The sequence below is a fragment of the Engystomops pustulosus genome, chromosome 4 (assembly GCF_040894005.1).
Source record: "Engystomops pustulosus chromosome 4, aEngPut4.maternal, whole genome shotgun sequence".
Classification (NCBI taxonomy): domain Eukaryota; kingdom Metazoa; phylum Chordata; class Amphibia; order Anura; family Leptodactylidae; genus Engystomops; species Engystomops pustulosus.
Window position 1 is genome coordinate 133,825,062 of NC_092414.1, and position 21,173 is coordinate 133,846,234.

Here is a 21,173-nt window from a genome sequence, read left to right on the forward strand (position 1 = left end):
GAAGATTACCACAGTCATGGTGCCTGGATCTATGAGCAAGTGTCCATGGTATATCATGGTGGATTTTAATGGTAGATTTTCTTAGTGGGATCAGGCACAATCATTTTTCTAGATCTAGAAAGCAGCAATGTTTCACATTTAACTTTATGTACATACATTACCATATAAATATAAACAATATTTTACAATCATTTTAGGCCACCAAAATGATAAGGTTCTGTAGTTAAAACTTTGTCGAAAGATGTTAAAACATGGTACAAGCTGGGGGGGGGGGGAATTTATCACACTGTAGTGTATGATGTGTTCTGATGTTTTCAGCAAGTGGCTTACATACAATTCTAGATTTGCATTATAACCTTCAAAATGTTCAGTCCTGAATGTTCCTAAGCTAAAGCGAATGTGCCGACGTTTCCATTAGCATGGAGGTGGCGTTAAGTGGGAAATAATTATGATTACTGCTATTATTTTATTATTAAGTCCTGATGAATCTCCCACTTCCGGACTCTGCTCCTCATTGGAAGGCTCAATCAGCTCTTCTGAATCTTACGGTTTGGATGCATGTTTCATGAAACATAGCATTATTCTACTTTTTTTTTTTTTACGGCCTGTAAAATCTCTGTAAATGTCCATTATTTCTATGTTTTAGAAGTTTCAATAAAGATTTGCACACTACTTCAGGGAACTGACACATAAAATAACAAAACAATAAAACTATCTGAAAGATATGATCAATCAAAACAACACTCACTAGTACAATCCTGCCTTCTGTGGTGTAATATATGAATACATAACTTAAAAGTAATAAAATACAATCAGTAGTAAATATCCTGCCCTGCACATGGCTACTGTAATAACAGGATGGACCTACGTAAAATAGAGTAGAAAGATTGTAGAAGGCCACTTCACCCATTTTTATACCTGGTTCCATATTTACTGCAGTTGTGTGTAAGGGCTTATTAACATGGCCGTCTGCGGGGACGTACATGTGGCCGCATGTACGTCCTCATAGACGGCAATAGCGGCGCGGCGGGGCCGCACACCGCAGAAAGATAGAGCATGCTCTATCTTTCGCCGTGTGTGCAGCCGTGAGCCGCTGATTTCTATGGAGGGAGGAGGGGCCACCTCCTTCTCTCCAGCACACGGTGTGTATGTACCACGGTGTGTATGTACCCTAAGCCCCAGTATTATATGGGATCAAACTTGTTGAAGGCTTCTTTATCTAGAAGTCAGGTCTCTAAGGTTTGAAAGCAAATTCCTATTTAGTTCTGATACTATGTCATAGCAATAATGCATTAGCCAGTACCAGAAATACACTAACTAATCCATGAACATTTCCAAAATCATCATGATCTTTGAGTTCAATATGTAATGTAACCAATGAGTTCATTGTAACAGTACAAAAGCTTGGCTTCAAGTGTGTTCATCTTGGTTAAAAGTCCTTGGTTATAGTTCTGATCCAGGCAGATGTCCTGTAGCACATTTCCTCTACACATTTGGAATCAGTCTTCATCATTAACCAGCATTCAGGTTGCTGTGCATGTTTTTCTTGTCTACTGCTTGCATTTTCAGAGCAGTGTTGGGCACATACGCCTATCCTTCTGTCAGTTCCAGGGGTCTGACTGATGTTGCAAGTTATATCTTTGGAGCTTGATTTGGTCTTTGATCTGGTTAATCAGAACCTGAGAAAGGAGAATTCCAACCAGCTTTTTGAAAAAAAAAAAAAAGAAAGAAAAAACTATTGAGATTATTAAAATAATAATAATAATTATAATGATGATGATTGTCTCCATGATAATAATAAAAAATATAATAATAGTCTCAATAATTACAATAGTAATCTCTGAGAAGATGTATCTCTATATACCAGTACATGGAGCCTGTGTCACTGTGTAACAGTAAAAGACTTAGTTACATAAAATCCTCCCATTGATAACCATTAAGCATATAGCCTAGTGGATAGAGTCCTCCATCTCTAATGCATGTGGAGTATAGTTTGTGAATTCGAATCTCATGCTGGGCAAAACTTTTTTTATTATTATGGAGAGGATTATTATTCTTCTTATTATGGAGATTATTATTATTATTATAATAGAGATGATTATTGGTAATAAAAATTTGGGGCGTGGCCAGGGTGTGATTAGGGGTGTGGCTGAATGTTGGGAGGTATGTAACTCGCGGTAGGAGCTTTGGCAAGGTAAAGGGCGCTGTTAGAATTCACAGCACAGGGGAGGGGGGTAAACAAACTGCTCTTTTGCAAAGACTGCTGCCTCTTTCACGGATGGTGTCCCTGTATACCTGCATGGAGCAATGGCTTGCTTATTCCTAAAACCGGCATCTACTGACCTTTACTGGGGATTAGTTGTCTGTCTATTATTTTCCACGCAGAGGAGGACGCCTCAGTAGAAATACTATCCCAGAAACATGACAAAAACAGGAACTCTGCAGTGGGGGTTAATGTGAAGTGCACAGAGCAATCTTAATACAGAATATTTATACATCCAACCTCACAGGTTGATATATTCTAACAATTAAAAGCTACATATTGGTTTACTCACTACTCACCCCTTCTCAGTCCCCCTCCATGTCTAGATATACAGGCAGTCCCCGGGTTACATACAAGATAGGGTCCGGTTTGTTCTTAAGTTAAATTTGTATTTAAGTCAAAACTGTATATTTTATAATTGGAGATCCAGACAAAAAAAAATTGTGGCCCCAGTGACAATTGGAGTTTAAACATTTTTTTCTGTAATGGGACCAAAGATTATCAATAAAGCTTCATTACAGAAACCATACAGCTGATTATTGTAGTCTGGGACTATAGTAAAGCATTCAGAAAGCTTCACCAGAGGTCAGAGGGGTCTGTCTGTAACTATGGGTTGTCTGTAAGTCGGTGTCCTTAAGTAGGGGACCGCCTGTACTGTGTTACAGCAGGTAGAGGACAGGCGGGGTTAGGATGATCCTGTGTACAGTGTACAGTCTGTGAAGTTACAGCATGAAAGTGTTCTAGCAACACCACCAGAATTCTTCTGGCTCATTAGCCTTATTAGCATAATTATCATAGTCATATTCCCTGGATTTAAGAGTAAGTGTCTCTGGTTTATCATGCTTGATTTTCTTCGCTAATTTCTTTTAAAAACAATACAAAAAAACAAAAGAAGCTTACCCTTAAAAGTATATAATACCAAAACAACTCTGCTTCTAGCCAAGATCTACTTTCAGTGGTACAAATGGCACATGGAGACCATGTTCCACTGCTGCGATCAGTGATTGGCTAGAACAATGCCATTAAAGGAATAGAACATCATTGTATATACGGTACTTGTTTAAAAAGACTGCAAACAATGTTCTATGTGCAGACTGTAACTTTATTTACATGTCTAGAGATAGTCTTGGGGGTAGCAGGAAGGGCTCAGTGGCACAAAATGGCCCCAGTATTTTCATGCTCCCCACATTTGGTTGCACTTTAAATTTTATTTTTGTGGGAGCTTGACCTAGAACACTGGGGGAGTCTCCGAAAACTGCTTGGTTATTTGTTTTCTGCATTCAAACTTCTCCACAAACCCTGTAATCTACAGCTGTTACTCAGAGCAGTGCAGATAAGGAGATTTCACCCAGGACAGCTGGTATAAGAAATCTTAGTGAAAATGTAAATAGTTAGGACTGTATATTAGATTTACATTATAACAGTAGAATATGCAAGCACAAGGCCCTACATAAAAGCCTTATAAAAAGTTACCTGTGGGATAGCCAGTCCTAGTGCAACTCCTCCAAGCAAGAAAAGGTTACTATGCAGCCAGTTAACCAGTTTGTCAATGCAGCCATTGGTGTGTATATACTCGCCTGCTTCTAAATAGTCAAGAGTCTGTACTCTATAGCCACACATGGTATTCACAACAGCCTACAAGAAAAAAAAAAAATACATAACAGACCAATAATGTCCTCCTTACTACAAGTATATATACATTGAAAGAAGACCTGTCCAATCAATTTGGGACTTTAAACCAAATACAGGTCCTTCTGGATCTGTGGTTTAGAGTCCCAAATTGACCTTTTTGATGTCTTTAATTTAAAAAACAAAACATTTATGCTCACCTAGATGCGAGTCCAATAAGGTACATCAGACTCACATCCTTTCGCGATGCAGGATGTGAAGCCGGGACAGTATCCCAGCTTCACTTCACATGCACAGTAGCTACAGGGCTTTGTGTGGTCAAGCCGGGGCGTAATACGCATGCTTCACTTGCCAAAATACACACGAGCTAAGGGAACGGGGAGATGAGGAGAGTACAAAATTTCTTTTTCTTCCAAATGCTCAAAGACTGTACAAAACAGGGCAAATCATGCAGATGGAATCTATTTATCAACACATATGTATTAGAAAGTGATATATAGAGGAATATTCCTACCTCATCTTCATTATGCAGACAGCAGGAGTAGGGTACAGAGCAACGTTCTCGACTTTGGTTTTCCGAGGAACAGTTGAAGTATATGTTCTGAGACCAATCATTGTAAGATATTCCCCCACAACAGTTAAACTGAAAAGCAAAAGATAAAGTCAAACAGTTTAAAGAGGTTGTCCCTTGTTGTAAAGTTACCCCTCACAGGATAAGGGATAACATGTTAAGCAGTTGGATTGCAAATGCTGGGGCCCACCACTTATTACTAGATTAGGGGTCTCATTTTGCTGAATGAATAGAGTGGCAGGCCAAGTATTTGAGTTGCAGCTCGGTTACTGTCTATGGGACTACTGAGATAACCAAGTAAATGGATGGCTGGGGTCATGCTCGAGCTACTACTGCATTCATTTGGGATACAGAAACATTGTTCTTGCAATTGCTGGCTACAAGACATCTAAGCTAAAGGTTCTTTGTACTGTATTAGCCAGTGGTTTAATAGATAAATAGCAGAGAGTCCACAGTTGTTTTTACCTTTATTGTCTCATCAACTATAGCATAACCGTGTCCATTTGTGTATAAATTTGTGTTCTATTTGGAGGTTGTCCTATACCATGCCTGATGAAGAGAACCGAGTAGTCTTTGAACTTTTGTTTTTTAGTTAGTCAATAAAAGGCAACAACTGGGGACAAGAACTGATGTGCATTTTTTTGCATGCAAATTTTGAATTCTCGTATAGAATTTTGAGAAAAAAAAAAAAAAACTACAGCATAAAGAGTTACATAAAGTATTGCCATAGATTTTATGCATTTTTATGGCTGTCGATTATGGTACACATGGCCTTTAGGGGGTAATTTCTATCCTATGTTAAAGAGATAATCGCAGGTGATCCCTTGGGCCAGACCCCCAGTTAGTAGATTAGGGGTCTTTGTGCATGCTCTAACTGTCCTAGTTAGTTCTGGGATGGCCTACAGAAAGGGTGCCATGGAATACTTTATTTCCCATGCAAGTGTGTGTTACACCAATTCATATTGTAGTGCAATGTACAAAACTGAAACAAGGTTCAATATTATACATTTCTATGTTTTTGCAGATTATCTTACCTCTCTTTGTCCAAAGTCTATGAGATTTTGTAGATCCAGATCATCCCTGTAGTGAACAATTGCATTACTAATCACTTCACTGACCTTCCCACGAGCCTTCAAGAAAACAAGCATACTTACAGTCACTGAACTAGAACCCCCAAGGACTAAACCCTACTAACTGGCCATTTGGCAACAAGTCTTCATACAAATGTTCCAGGCTCCATTGACATCTATTGAGCCTGAAGCCTCTTTAGGCTCATTTACATACCTTTCTAAAACTAGTTATAACTGTTAAAACTAGTGCTTAGGAAGCTTAAAGAAGAGCAGAAACTGCCAAAGGGGACACACACCAGTATGATTCCAGTGTGCTTCCTTTACAATACTTCATCCGGTGCTAGAGGTCCTTTAACCCCTTACTGACGATAACGTGCTAGTGCTGAAGATCGCCGCTCCCAGTTACATCATCGAGGGCGTGGCGATCAGTCGCCATGACAACCTCAGGTCTTCCAAGTGGTTTTAACCTATTCATTACAATGTGTGATTGGCACATTGTAATGAATGAGGAGGAAAATCCCCATATACTGTCATACACACAAAAAAATTCAAATCACCACCCTTTCCCTAGAAGTCAAATAAATAAACAGTGAAATTCCTAAACATGTTAGGTATCGCCGCATCCCAAAATGCACAAAAATATAATCAAAATATAATAACGTTTTTTTATCAAAATAGCGCCTAAAGTCCAAAATGCCACTTTTTTGCCATTTTTAAAAAAATAAAAAAATTCAATAAAAACTACACCACCCACAGCTCCATACACCGAAGTATGAAAAAGTTATTAGCATAGGAGGTTTTAATTTTTGTAAATGTATGAAAAAACATAAAACCTAAACAAATTTGGTATTCTCGTGATTACACCGACCCAAAGAATAAAGTAGACATGTCATTTGGGGTGCACAGTGAAAGTCGTAAAAATTTAAGCCCACAGGAAAACGTCGCAAATGCGTTTTTCACCATTTTCACTGCACACTTCCCAGTATACGACATGGGATATTAAATACCATCACTATTAAGTGGAATTTGTTACGCAAAAAACAAGTAGTCACTCAGCTCTTTACATGGAAAAATAAAAAAGTTATTTTTGAGGGGAGGGAGTGAAAAATGGAAATGCAAAAACAAAAAAGGGCCCGGTGGTACAGGGGTTAAAGCTCTCACTGTCTTCTGAATTGACTGAAAGCAATTGTTTTATTAATACAATGAATTGGTCTCAGTAATATTTTTCTAAATGCCACAAATGCTCCAAAACCAGTCAGATATAAAAGTGATGTAACTCAGGAAATACTCTGTAAATATACATTTTCTCTTGTACACAAAACATGATGCAGGACTGATTTTGGACATTGTACATCTGTTCATTGAGTATCTACTTCACAGCTGTGTTTATATATGATAATATACATGCATAGTGACGGGGGGCCTAGGATTTAGTTAAAAATCCATCTTTGAAATGGTTTGATTTTTTGAAAATCAAAGAACAGAATTTTTTGAGAGAATTGGACTAAAATTTCACAATATCACAAAGAAAGAGTTATACAACAAATACTACATGTGACTATTGTATACACTGGAGTATAAGCAGAGTTTTCCAGCACAAAAAAAAATGTGCTGAAAAACCTTAACTCGGCTTATACTCAAGTCATTGAAAAAAAAAAAGCCCCTCTGTACTCACCTTTCCAACGCCCTCTGCAGATCATCTTCCGTCTTCAGCTCCGGCTCCCCGCGTGGTCCCATCCTACACACCATGGTGTCTTATATACTGGGGGACATGTGACCAATGCATTTCCCACCCTAGGCTTATACTCAAGTCAATAGGTTTTCCCAGTTTTTTGTGTTAAAATTAGCTACCTTGGCTTATGCTTGAGTATATACGATAATAAAGTGGTGAAAATAATTTCTTAATCTGATAGAAATTCTCTTTTAGGATTTAGAGGTCAGTTATTGAGCAATACATATATACACAGACTGACAAAGACAAATGTAAAGATATTACACATATAAATACATTTAATTTTTTTCATACACACACACGTGCAGATAGTTAAATAAACAGATTTGCTGTTCTTTTTTTTAAGCTTTAAATGGAATTTCTTTGAAGTAAAAGGAAATCCACCATTAAAAGCAAGCATGATAAACCAGGCAGTGTGACTATGGTAATCTTCTTATATTTATTATCCATGGCCTCCTTGCATCTAAAATCAACTTTTAAATGTATGCCAATAAGCCAGAGGCTCTGGGGACGTTACCAGATCCCAGGGCCACTACTAGGAATTTTGGGAACCCTGACTGACAAGATTTTTGCCCCCTCCCCACCCCACAGTAGATAGGTAGCTCCTGGACACACTGCCCCAAGCACATAAAAAAAATTTGTTAATTCGGTTTCCATTAGTCCACCATGAAGGTTCCACTTTGAAGATGACCCCATTATCTCAGTAGGGACATAAAGCAGAGATGTTAAATCCCCCCCCCCCCCGAATCCACCCTCCATTGACTACCAAATAACTACACCGGCAGTGAATGCAACTCATTTTATTGCATGTTAATTTCACATACAAACTAAATCTGTAAATACATTTTATAGAAAGCAAGAACAACTTATGGGTGGGAATATATATGGGTAGTCATGGTGGACTAATGGAAACCAATTATTGGTGAGAATAATTCTCATTTTCCATGGCATCCCCCATGAGGGCCCCACTTGGAGACATACCAAATAATGACATTTAGGGAGGGACAACTGCTTGCAACACTTTCCTACAATAGGCTAGCTCCCTATTATTTTTAATGTACCGCCTATAATGCTGGCCAAAGGTGAGCTGGCTACACCATGTAGCTGCCCTACACAATAGAAGCCCCTATATTTTCAGCCCAGGAGGCTGCCATGGTTCTGGAAGAGTGAGCCCCAACTGTCCCTGGAACCCCTGGGTCCTTGATAGCGGTCTCTATCCATCTTGCTATAGACACCTTAGATGCTTTTCTGCCTTTGACATTCTGCTGCAATTTAGTGGGAAGAACAGAGTCTTTTCGCCAAAACTTGGTCGCCTTAATTTAAAATAAAAGAATTTTTCTGACATCCAATGAGTGCCATTTCTCTTTCCGAGTAGTCCTTGGATTTTGATAGAAGGTTGGCAAGATGATTTCTTGATTCTGATGAAAACTTGAGGAGATCTTTGGAACAAAATTTTTATCAAGAATTAGAGTTACCCTATCATCAGATATTTTCAAGTAGGGCTTCCTAGTAGAAAGTGTCTATATCTCTCCCAACCGCCTAGGCCAGTGATGGCGAACCTTTTAGAGACCAAGTGCCCAAACAACAACCAAAATCCACTTATTTACCGTGAAGTGCCAACATGGCATTTTAAGCAGTAACTTATTGCTACCTGTTATTCCACATCTTTTAATTGTATCAGCCACCCGAGGCAACCAATACAGTTGAAAGAAGGAGGGCAAATTCAGCCCATCATTGTAGCATCTCCCCAGGGTCTTTCTGTACAGGAAGAATTGTGGGTCCAACAGGATGACCTCCAAAGATCAAAACCTTTTCATTTTTCCCAGTTTCAAACAGTCAATGAAATGTTGCTTTAAAATAGCACTGAGAGCAGTTGCCTGGGACTGAAGGAAGATTCGGTGGATTTGGTCCTGTTTTGTGAACTCTTCCCTGGGGCGATGGCCTGAGTGCCCACAGAAAGGGCTCTGAGTGCCACCTCTGGCACCCATGCCATAGGTTCACCACCACTGCTCTATACTGTACTGCTGCCCCTCATGCTCTATACCAGTGATGGGGAACCTTTTAGTGACCGAGTGCCCAAACTACAACCAAGACCCACTTATTTATCACAAAGTGCCAACACAGAAATTTAATTTGTGATTTATACTCCCTTCTCTATCACAGTTTTCATTGATACCAGCAGCGATGACACCAATAAAAAAGAAAATAGAAGAAATTTGGATGATCATTGTAGTTTCCCTCCAGGGTCCAATAAAGATGAAGAATTGTCAGGGCCGGAGCAGGAGCTACAATGATAATCCAGATCCTTCCACACCATCCCACTCCTCCAGTAGTCCCAGGTAGCACTGTCACTTTAAAATAGCTCTGTGCACAGCAAGTCCTGGGCTGTCTGGGAATGCAGGAAGATACCAGGAGTCATCTCTGGTGATGGCCTGAGTGCCCACAGAAAGGGTTCTGAGTGCCACCTCTGGCAGTCGTGCCATAGGTTAGCCACCACTGGCCTAGGCAATGTTATGGCCAATATGAAGGTTAATTTCAACATTAGTTCTCTAAAGTTTGAGGGATCTAGTGGTTTGTAAGTGGTGGCCCAGTAAGATAATTAAGGACTATGGATAAAACTCAATTGTGGATAGTCTATTTGATTCTGGAGTTGGCCAAGAGACAATATTTGGACCTTTCAGACCTTTTGAAGCCTGCTTGGAGAAAATCCAACACCTGAGAAATATTAGGAGAAGATCAATAAGGAGTATTATGACAACAAAAGGAAGGAAACTTTTTCCAAATACGAGAGAGTAAACTGAGAAAGTGACTGGTTAACAACTTGCCTTTAAGGTAGATATCACTTTATTTGATAGTCCTTTGGCTCTTAACTCTCTCTCAGGATCCAAACCGATAGCCTTCTGGGGCTTCGATGGAAGACTGGTCCCTGGAATGGAAGGTCTGGACGAGTAGGATGAACGAGTGGTTTCTCTAGAGGGATGGAAACCATATATTTTTTGGTCATTAGGGGACTATAAGAATCGCTGTTGGACAACCTATCTCAGCAGAAACTTGATCAACCAGAAGGAGTGGTGCTTGAACAACAAAGTCTTTCTACAACTGAAGCAGGAGTGAGGGACTCCAAAATACCCGAGCCAATACAAAAGTGAAGAATGTCTTCTCTCCGCTATTTTGTTCTCATCCCCTTTTAGGTGAACGGCTGATGAGGAAAGGGAATTGCTTTTTGCCCAGAGGACAATTTTTTTATGTGCGCTACTGTGCTGCACTTCAGGATTTCCCACACAGCTCTTAACTCCTGATAATTTGAGGATCAAGACTGTATTGATAGGGGCCATTGACCCTGGGCAAAAGAGTCTCTGAGCTTCGCACCCTATCCGGACTGACTTGCACAACTACAAGTGGCCAGGGGTGCCAGGGTACTCCTTTCCTTAAAATTTGTCCCAATTTAGTGATGATCTGACAAGAGGTGTCATTTTTATTTTGCAATGGAAGTAAAGAGGGTTCTTGTCTCAGGAAGCCAGAATCCAACTTTGTAGTATACAAGTGTGATCCTGACTCCACTGGACTGACTGAATACATGCGGTTAACTGTCCCAAGATCTTCATCTCTTCCCTTATGGAGCAGTCGTTCCTTTCCTGAAAACCCTTTATCTGTTGAATCAGAATGATATTTTTCTTCTGGAATAAAAGACACCTGCCGTGTTGAGTTGAAGCAGATGCCTAAAAATATAGCGGTCTTGTTGGGGGGGATCATGTTCGACTTGTCCCCATTTATGACGCAGACCAAATGTTGGAGGTTCGCAACAGTGAGATTCCTGGGCTGGATTAATTCCAGCTCTGCCCTTGGAGCTAAAGAAATCCCAAATGGATGAGCCTTGTATTGGTAGAAAGCTACATTCCCTTCTGGTGTGAGCGCCGCAAATCTGAAATAAATTTCTGGGATGAAGCATATATTGGCACGTGGTAGTTCACATCTCGAAGATAAATCGTGCACATGAATCTCTTTAGAGTCTCAAAAGGGCTGTTTTCTTTGTGTCGCTTTTTGCTCCCTTTCTGCCTCCTTTTCCAGAATTGGGTCCAATTCTGGCCCAAATAGATATTCACCTTCAAAGGGAAGTCCGCATAGCTTAGATTTGGATCTAAAGTCACCACCCCAATGTCTTAACCAGAGCATTCATCTGGCGTTAGATAAGGGTCCTTCCTTTGCGCAATTCTCAATCCTTCCGCCAAGGCATCAGCGATGAAGGCAGAAGCAGACTAGAAGAAGGGAAGGGTCCCCAGAAATAAAACTCTGTCTGGCCATATACTTCATTTCCTGCCTTAGCAACACACACTAAATGAGGGTATAAGACAACAGTAGGTTACCTGAAAAACTTTAAGCGGCCACATAAGTATTTTACCATATCAAGATTGTAGGAGTCAGACGGCCCACCATTCTGCTTAGCAGGGTGACGTTAGCCCCGCGGGGCCACGGACAGAGCCAGTATCCCCGGATCCAATGGAGGCAAAGAAGGGAGACCCCAACGGCGATTGATGCCCGGGCCGTTTGGGTAAGGGAACCAAGCCCTGCTCCAGAAGTGTTCCCCTCCTCACTGTTCCGCTTGGAACAGGAAGCGAGGAGAGATTTATTTCTACTCCGTCCTGTGTAGGGACAGGAAGACAATAGAGCATGGATGCAGTGGTGGGGTATTTAACTTCACTTCCTGTCCCTACAGAGGTCATGACGTCATCCTCCAAGTGGGGCAATCATGGAAAAATGTAATTATTCACCGACACAGCTCCTCTTCTCTACCAGTGCACACTCTATGACGTCATGTCACGTCATAATGTGTGCATGGGCAGAGCGTACTGACCTGTCTCTGCCCACGCTACTGCTGTGGAATCCTGGGGAGAAGAGGAGCTACATGGGAACTCAGAAAGGAGAGTAATGATTTTTTTTAATCAAACTGCCCCACCTGGCCCTGTTCAGCACTGTGTACGCCTTTGTGTATCCAGGGCCTGGACTGCAGTACGAAGATTATCCTCAAGATGGCGGCCATGCCAGAGCCCCATAATACTGTAGCTGCACTGGCTGTTACACAGTGGGAGGAAGGGAGAGGAGCAAGGGAGAGGAGTGCCAAGGGACCATGAGATGTGCTCCTGCACAGTAACAGCCTGTGAGACTACCAGAGCCCTTCCATGCTGTAATGTCCCCAAAGCCCTTTGGCTCAAGAGCATAATTGTAAAAGTTGATTTTAGAAGAAAGAGCTATGGATAACAAATTAGATTACCACGGTCAAGGCACCTGGATTGGTGTGCAAGTGTCCCCAGTTTATCATGCTTGATTTTGATGGCAAATTTCCCTTAAAATTTTATGATTTGAATGTATGGCAGTGAAGCCAATGCCTACTGAATTCCATACATGCAATAGCAACCATGCCATCCAGGATTGCAGAAGGGGCCTGTCCCCTATCTGGGATTTAATTATTTTTTTTTATGTTTTTCTTCCAACTTATAGAAAAGGTTCACTGGTTTAAAGTTAGTCAAAATTATATTGGACTATTGAAAGTTTACCTTGTCAGAGAAGACAAAGCCAACTATGCCCGCAGACAGCTGCAGTAGAAACACCAGCGTCAAACATATAGAGAACTGCAGAGGAAAGTTAAACATTAATGTTTAATAAAACATATTTATACATACACACACTTCAGAGAGTAAATAAGATTAGAAGGTAGAAGGTCCAGATATATTTTCAGTTTAAAGGTCCATTTACATGTAACACTTCTGACGCGAGACAAATAGAGTATAGAGAAGCTTTAGAATGAATATCATACAGAGCTCATAGAAGGATCACAGATGCTGAGAAATAAAGAAGCAAAGACAAATATCACACCACGCAAAGGTAGGGCTTACACAAGGCGCTCATCGCTTCTTAGTAAGCTCATTATGAAATGAATGTGAAATTCCTGGTCAATGTAACCCACCGCTTGCAAGAGGCAGATGTTTTCCCGTAGAGACCCAATACATCCACAAAATGTAATAAGGAACATTAAAACGCCAACCGATATAAGAAGCAATGCAGGGTCCACAGCAAGACATGCCATAGCAGCCTCTGTGGAGGATTTACAATCACAATATTAGTATAGAGCAGCATGGCAAGGATACCGTCTTATTTAATCAAAGAAAACAGGTTTCAGGGTTGGTACGTGACCAATCCCAAAAGAGTGTCGGCACTACCAGACTTGTGTGTGATAGAAGCACATACCCGGAGCCTATGAAGTTCATGGGGGGTGCTCAGCCAGCAAAAACATGAACATAAATGTGGAAAAGAACAGTTCTTCTTTATTTAGTGTGAATCATAGGACAGGGAGGTGTAGCAAGGGACTATCGTCGGCAACGGACCATTTTGCACACTCCTGCGCTTCTTCTAGCCGTATGTAGGACGCCATTGGGAAAGAAGAAAATAAAGACATTCCCGGCTAATCAAGGCAGATGCGATCACCGCTATTACACAAGTAAGTGAAAACATGCACTGTTAAAAACAACAACAATATCACAATACGATTTATACATAGTAATTTTTCTATGTTTAATCCAAAGCATGCTCTATGTATAAATCGCATTGTCACATTGTGATATTGTTGTTGTTTTTAACAGTGCAGGTTTTACTTTTTCATGGTATTCCATAAGGTGAGATCGCATCTACCTTGATTGGCCGGGAATGTCTTTGTTTTCTTCTTTCCCAGATGGCCAAGTCCTGTAACGCCGCCCACAGCCCGTCACATGACATTATGCAACGAGTGACGTCAACATATGGGTCTAACTATTCATGTCCAGTGGCGTCTTACATACGGCTAGATGAAGTGCAGGAGTGCTCGATACGGACTGTCACCATCAATAGTGCCTTGCTATACCTCCCTGTCCTATGATTCACACCATCTTATTTAGTGCTGCAAGTTACCACGGAAAATCAAATCATCATTTGTGGACATTAATAATGGAGGGGTTATGTAAAGGGTGGCATCTGCTGTGAACGGGGGGGAGGGCTGACGTGGCACGTGCTGGGCCTGTATATATACTGAGGCAATGAAGACGTTGTGTACTACACCAGATTCATTGAAGCATTGCTAAGACACTGGGAGCACCAGAGATGACTTTAAAACCACTTATTACAACCATATATAGGCAAATACAAACATTTTATTATAGTTGCCATGGATTAAAAGAACATGGAGTGTTGTAGGACACCAAACCACAGGTTCAATAGTTGGTTTGGTGTCCCAAACTCCCGACAGGTTCTCTTTAAATGCTACACATAGGGACAATTGCAATTTGAGAATACAATTCAGTATATGCTTGCCCATTGCACAGATCTCACAAGAAAGTAAAGGTGGCATGCACAGAAGACAGGCAACTGCTTTCAGGAGCAGAGTATGGGTACATTTCCCTATGATGAAACCAATATTTATATTGTAAGACGATCTCCAGCAGCACAAGTCTGCCAGGTTTGTCTTACATTATTAACACTAAGGGCTGTCTGGAAAACCTATAAACTACAACTATAAAATGCTGCTTGGTAACAGTGTATAGAAAATATTCTGTATGTTTTTTTCAGGACGAAGTACTAGATAGAAGAATTTTTTTTTTTTCAGAATGATCAACTGCAAGAACACAATCCTTTGGACTTTCTTTGTTCTAATCTTTCAGTGATCACAGAAACTGATCCCCTCTTCAGCGCTTGCGCTACAATGTTCTTGAAGCCATTCATAATACTGTACACCAAATAATACTGAGCACTGACGACTATGCGTTATGGCATGTGCATTAGATTATCCAGGTTTTGCAGCAAAGCAAGTAGTAAGCTTACCAGCATGTTTCAATAGCCGCGCGTAGACTCCGACAGCGACCATTACCATGGATATGACCTGGAAAACACAAGAATAACACAGGTTAATAGATGTATTTTCTTGCAGCCAGTGCTGGGACTGCAGAAACAGCCATGTTCCCCATGTGTAGCCCCAAAATCACAAGATGTGAAGAAATGCGATTAAATCCCAAAAATATTTTATCATAAAATTTGCCTTTCATTGGTAGTCCAATCAACACAACAGGTTTCAAAGCACTAGAGCCTGTGGAGCAAGGGGGCAGTTTACAAAGAGAATTCCGTATTCACTTTAAAATAATGACCCTCATCCACAAAGTTCTGAGTGCTGCTGCACCCCCTCTCTTCTCGCAGTCTATCGCTCTTCTCATGCTCTTCGATCTGCCAGTGATAGAAGATTAATCTCTACCTTAACTCGAACCTCTCATGCACGTCTCCAGGAATTCTGAGCTGCACCAATTCTCTGGAATACCCACCCTCCAAAGCTTCAAACTTGCTCTTACAACCCATATCTTTAGGCAAGCTTATCACACTCGCTAACTGCATGAAATGCCACCTCTCCCTTTACTAATCCATTCTATGTACTTTCTCCCGTCTGTTATTAGGCAAACAGCAGATATATACCAAGCTCAAGGCTTCTCTGCAATCTTATTCACCCTGGGCTCTGTATATAATATGCCGGCTGATGGCAGAATTTTTATTAAATTATTTTATATTGTTCCCTTATAAAGAATGGCTGAACCATTATACAATTTCTTTTACCTCTTGTGTCAACCCCCTCATCCTCATAGTCTGTAAGCTCTTGCAAGCAGGGCCCTCCCTCCTATTGTTCCCAATGACTGTTTGTTCTTTATAATGCAAAATTATATTTTTATATGTCCCCTATGATTTGTAAGGCGCTACGGAATTTGATGGCGCTAAATTACTAGATTATTATTATTATTATTATGGTATAAAGGGAGTACCATATTTTTCGGACTATAAGGCGCACCATCCATAAATGCCTGCTAAAAAGTCTAGGTTTATATATAAGGCGCACTGACCAGCAGGTGGCAGACCTGTGCACAGTTCAAGGCAGCTGCAGTTACAGCCGACACGTAATGTATAACATTTGCCTGGAAGTACAGTTCATATATAAGGCCCACCCGTCTATAAAAGGATTTTTTGTGTGCCTTATAGTCCGAAATATATGGTACATATGCATAAATGTGACAATATTTAAATAAAAAAAAACTTTTTGATCTATGCAAATAAATAAAAAAAAAATCTATATTTTTAGACAAATTAAGATCCAGACACAAAAACACATATATTGTAAGGGGATTAAGTAGCGGGGTAGTTGTCTCACAGGGTCGACAGGCACTTTTTCGAGGCAATCACAGAGCTCGTCTGGTGCAACTGCCAAAACCAGTTTTATTTTCAATAAAAATAAAAGGCAGCAACACAAAGTATAAACAAACAAAAAATAAAATCCTAAGCCATCTGGCCACTAACTAAACATACAGCCGCCCCAACAATACACAGCAGTGAACTCACACTAGTTTTCCCCCAGGTGCAGAGGGAGGCCTGTGGGTCAGCACCATTCAGCTTGTGACAGCACAGCACAGCTGTAGGCTGATAACATGGAGAGCCCAAAACCTAGAATCTCCGGTTGGAGTGGGGGCCCACCCTCACTTCCCCACTCCAGCAACACTGGTCCCTAGTAGGTTTTACAAAAAACACAGCGCAGAGACGTCTGCAAAAGAAATGACACATCCTGGTTGCTTTTGTGAGGTACCTTGGGCAAATGTATACCCCCCCATCTACCACTTCTCCACACATACATATACATTATATATTCACACACACATGTAAATTATATATAATGAGCTCATAAGGTAGACTAAGGCCCAGTTCACACTGCCATCTGGGCTCTTACACTCTCCATTTAAAGAGAGTAACGGTAACTAAAGATGAAAGGCAACAGGTCTTCTGTAAAACTTTTGTTCCCCATATGTGCAATGCAGCTGCAATGGGCCTCTGCAACCAGTCTTTAGTGAAAATGAGGTCCCTAGTGACCGGTTTCCTTTAAAGCAAGGGGAATATGCATCATAAAGCTTAATATGGGCACATACGACTGCAGACAGTAACAGACTCGGGTTTTCGTTCTACCATCCTTCAACTTCCAACTACATGGCACTTGTAGCATACAAACTGGACTTGTAACTTGACCTCTAGGACCAACTGTGGTGTTGAAACTTATGCACATTGAAAGTCCCTCTCATTGTAAGTTAAATTGCCTCCATCTTGTACTACTACACTAAAAAATTAGAGCAGCACAGAGTGTCAGACTACAATGCCACAGTCCAATGTGTCTGACTGAGCAGTCCAAGTAGTTTATGAAGCTGGTATTCGGGGATCTGCATTATGCGTCTTTTTGACTTGGGGTGGGTTAGACACTTAAATAAGGTCCATAATAGTCATATACAATAACAGACATGTCAGAAGAGGTAACCCCTATAAGAAAGATTGTTGTACAGACCGGTTCAGTGTTATACTGCCCCAGTGCAGCTGCTAAATCATTAACCAAGCTGGGAAAAACTTTACAGTTCACAAACCTTTAACATATTTCCCCAAATGTGCTAATTCTAATCCTCTATTGGGTTATTCAGCATTCAGGTCATATCTGATAATTTGTAAAGGACACTCAGTTTTGTTATTGGCATAGAAAATCATGAACCTTTGTCAAGAGAACTGCATTCCTCAATGTACCGTGGCTGCCAATTTTATAGTCTACATTCAAGGCAGGTCCTAAGTGCTAAAACATTAACCAAGGTCATAGTTATTTCTACATCTGAATGTCTGTGCATGAATGGATTGTTTATGATCCCATTTCAGTGGAAAGAACAAACCTGCAACAAACCTGCTTTGGATAAATCCTAAAGGTTACTGAAAAGTCAAACTTTATGGATATAGCATGCACACCTCAGCATTAGGAATAGGAAAAAGTCACAATTGTTATTTAAAAGCAAGAGGTTATGTTGTAAATGTCTAGTATCAGATACCCAGAAACAATGCACAGATATAAAAAAAAAAGGAGGTCAAAACGCAGTGATCACATGGGTATCGCTTACAAAGCCAGGAGATGTGTTCATCCGATCCCAGTTACATGTACGGCAATGCTAGAAACTTCTATTGGCTTTTAAAGGGGAAGGTGGACCAAACATTAGTGCCAAATTCTGACAGAGGCCTCGGTTTCTTTCTATACCCAGCCTAGCCATTACTACTACTATTACTAACAACGTACAGACTTTGGCACAATGGAAATTGGAGGGATGAGCACTCTTTAACTCTCCCTTCTCCATAGGGAGCCAGGTGGGTAGGAATAGGACCATTCCTATCTTTTGCAGCATAGCCAAGACAATGGTGACTGTGAGCTGGGCCACAATTTGTGCGTCCAGTTCAAAGGCGTCATATATAGTCATCTGCATGAGGCCTCATTGACTGGGGTACTATTTAGTTTTCAATTACATTAAGTACTATAAACTAGACATTCTTAAAAGCAAATCTCATCCACTATTCTGCTATTGTACAATACTGTGTGACTCCAACTTTACAGCCACATGCTTTACACTGCAGCTATGCAGAAGTGTACACCTCACTCACTCCAGTATTCAATGAAAAAGCAGGTCTGCCCACATGTACAGCTTCCCGATTATAAACATGTGCACACAATGGGTGTGTGTGTTTCAGGTCCACTTGCAAATAAAATTAGAAGGCAATCTTGGCCAGGAATAGGATCTGCTCATTTTTTTGTGGCTCGGGTAATCTGCTCATACACGGGGCCACCGCCTTGTGTATGAGCCCAAGGCCGTACATGCTATCCGTTAAAACAGGTAGCCTACAGCTAAAAACAGGTAACCTAATGCAAAAAGTTTGTTTGCATTAGGTCGAAGCTTGAGGGTGAAGACACACATGGCGTTTTTGGGCCGTTTTTACTAAGTGCGTTTTCAGATCGTTAAAAACGCATGCGTTAAAAAACGCATCCGTTTTTTGAAAACGCATGCGTTTTTGTCCATTTTTCATTGCGCAATTTCGGAATAACGGACAAAAACGCATGCGTTTTAAAAAAACGATCTGAAAACGCACTTAGTAAAAACGGCCCAAAAACGGCCCAAAAACGCCATGTGTGTCTTCACCCTAAGGCCACTCAGTGAGTATGGTCATGAATACCACTTTATGACTTAAAGGAAACCTACCATTTAGAATGGCAGGGGTAAGCTGTAAGTACCGAGAACCAGCTCAGGGTGAGCAGGTACCGGTACTTACTTTCGTTAGTGTTATAAACCGCGGTATCGTGGTTTTAACACTTTTTAAACTTTAGAGCAGGAGAGGCTTCGGCGCTGCGCGCGACCGTGCAACATCTCCGCTATTTCCTATGTAGTCGCGCGCACGCAGCGCCGAAGCCTGTTCCGGTCTAGAGTTTAAAAAGTGTTAAACCGCGATACCGCGGTTTATAACACTAACGTAAGTAAGTACCGGCACCAGTTCACCCTGAGCTGGTGCTCGGTACTTACAGCTTACCCCTGCCATTCTAAATGGTAGGTTTCCTTTAAGATGGTTCTGTGGCTCTATGAAGTTATTCAAATTAAAGTGAACTTGTGACCAAGATTGTAATTTTAAGCTGATGACAGGTTCCAGTAGCCAATGAGGTGCCACTTTAAAAATGACATTGTTAGCATTCTGAATCATTTCAACAGTTTATGATAGTTTATTTCACATTACCTGGCAAATCTATTCCTAAAAAGCTGTGTACAAACTCTGAAAATGTATGTCCATTATCCTTCTAGAAGATCAATTTTGCCAAAACCAGCAATCCTGAAAAATACTAAACTGCACAGCGTCCTGAGATCTCTATACAATGTCATGTATAGCATATCTGACTAGATTTAGTACCGTTCCGATATCACCCCCCATAAATTCCTGTACACAGAAAGGGTGCATTTTTCTACAGCCCATTAAACCAATGTTCAGACACAAGGCAGTACAGCCCCTCACCTGTTGTTACAGCCATCCACATAACAGCACTACTCACCCAGAACAGCATGTTGAAGAAGAACAGGAGATATTTCACCACAGGGCTGACAAATGAGAAGTCATCCCTGGTGACGGAGGTAGCCCCTCTCCTCGCCATGTCTCGTTTCTCCTCAGCCTCCTATGGAGGGGGTTATTTAGCTTGAGATCCTAAGACATGAGTACAGGGGTGTCCATTAATGAAAGAGACAGCGACTTCTAGTGCTTGGCTTCACAGGAATCATTGATCCGGAATAGATGGAACTACGTGATCACCGCTGCTTGTCAAATTCAAGTTGTAAGCTGCTCGTCCAATATTACGACGCTTGTGCTCAGAACTAGGGATCCCGCCCCTCGTATATAAAGTAATGAGCACTCCTTTTTTTTGTTTGCAGTGAGAACACAATTATATACGTGGTGTTCAGAAATTGTGTATAACGTTTCGGCTAAACATAAGCTGTAATATAAGCAAAAAAAAATTAAAAACAGTGAGTAGAATATGACAATAGATCAAAGGATGTATAATCCAAAGATGACAATAACCAAATAATCATCACAATACAAACATCAAGAAAATACAGATCATGGGGGACATGCACATCAAGGTATAGCAAGGCAAGGTCTGTATTGTTCAGTGCTCCTGCTGGATGAATGCATTTTACATGCTGTCATTTCTGTAGATAGGACAAAAACACATTAGACAGCAACAAACTCACCATTCTACCATGGGTGGCACCTATAGAAGATGACAGGTAAGGACACTAGGATGGAGCGTCTGTACAGCTGGAGCGCTGTGTGTGGAATGAGAGGCCTGGATGAGGTCCAGGAGGCGTGTGGACCCCTGGAGGGGGGTGGGGGAGGCTTCGGCTGGGTATGGAGACCCGTGAGGCCGAACTTCCTGTAGGAGATGTGAGGAGCTAAAGACGCTAGATGGCGCTAGTGGCGTGTAATTAGGAGCTTCCAGTAAGACTGGGAAAGCAGCTACAGGTAGCCGCC

At 41.1% G+C, this 21,173-nt stretch overlaps 1 protein-coding gene across 2 annotated transcripts; it reads right to left on the bottom strand.

Moving 5' to 3' along the window:
* Positions 1 to 549: 549 nt before the first annotated feature.
* On the bottom strand, positions 550 to 21,105 carry TSPAN33 (tetraspanin 33). 2 transcript variants are annotated; one of them, XM_072147527.1, is made up of 10 exons: positions 20,894 to 21,105; positions 20,200 to 20,634; positions 15,111 to 15,168; positions 13,228 to 13,355; positions 12,818 to 12,892; positions 5,498 to 5,593; positions 4,407 to 4,535; positions 3,737 to 3,898; positions 2,344 to 2,439; positions 550 to 1,703 (listed from the first exon to the last, which is right to left on the bottom strand). In XM_072147527.1, exons 2-9 carry the CDS (start codon positions 20,296 to 20,298, stop codon positions 2,371 to 2,373), a joined length of 816 nt encoding a protein of 271 aa, XP_072003628.1. In that variant the 5' UTR covers positions 20,299 to 20,634; positions 20,894 to 21,105; the 3' UTR covers positions 550 to 1,703; positions 2,344 to 2,370. The 2 variants fall into 2 exon arrangements, with proteins under 2 accessions (XP_072003628.1, XP_072003627.1); XM_072147526.1 differs by lacking the exon at positions 2,344 to 2,439 and having other exon boundaries at positions 20,894 to 21,102.
* Positions 21,106 to 21,173: the final 68 nt, after the last annotated feature.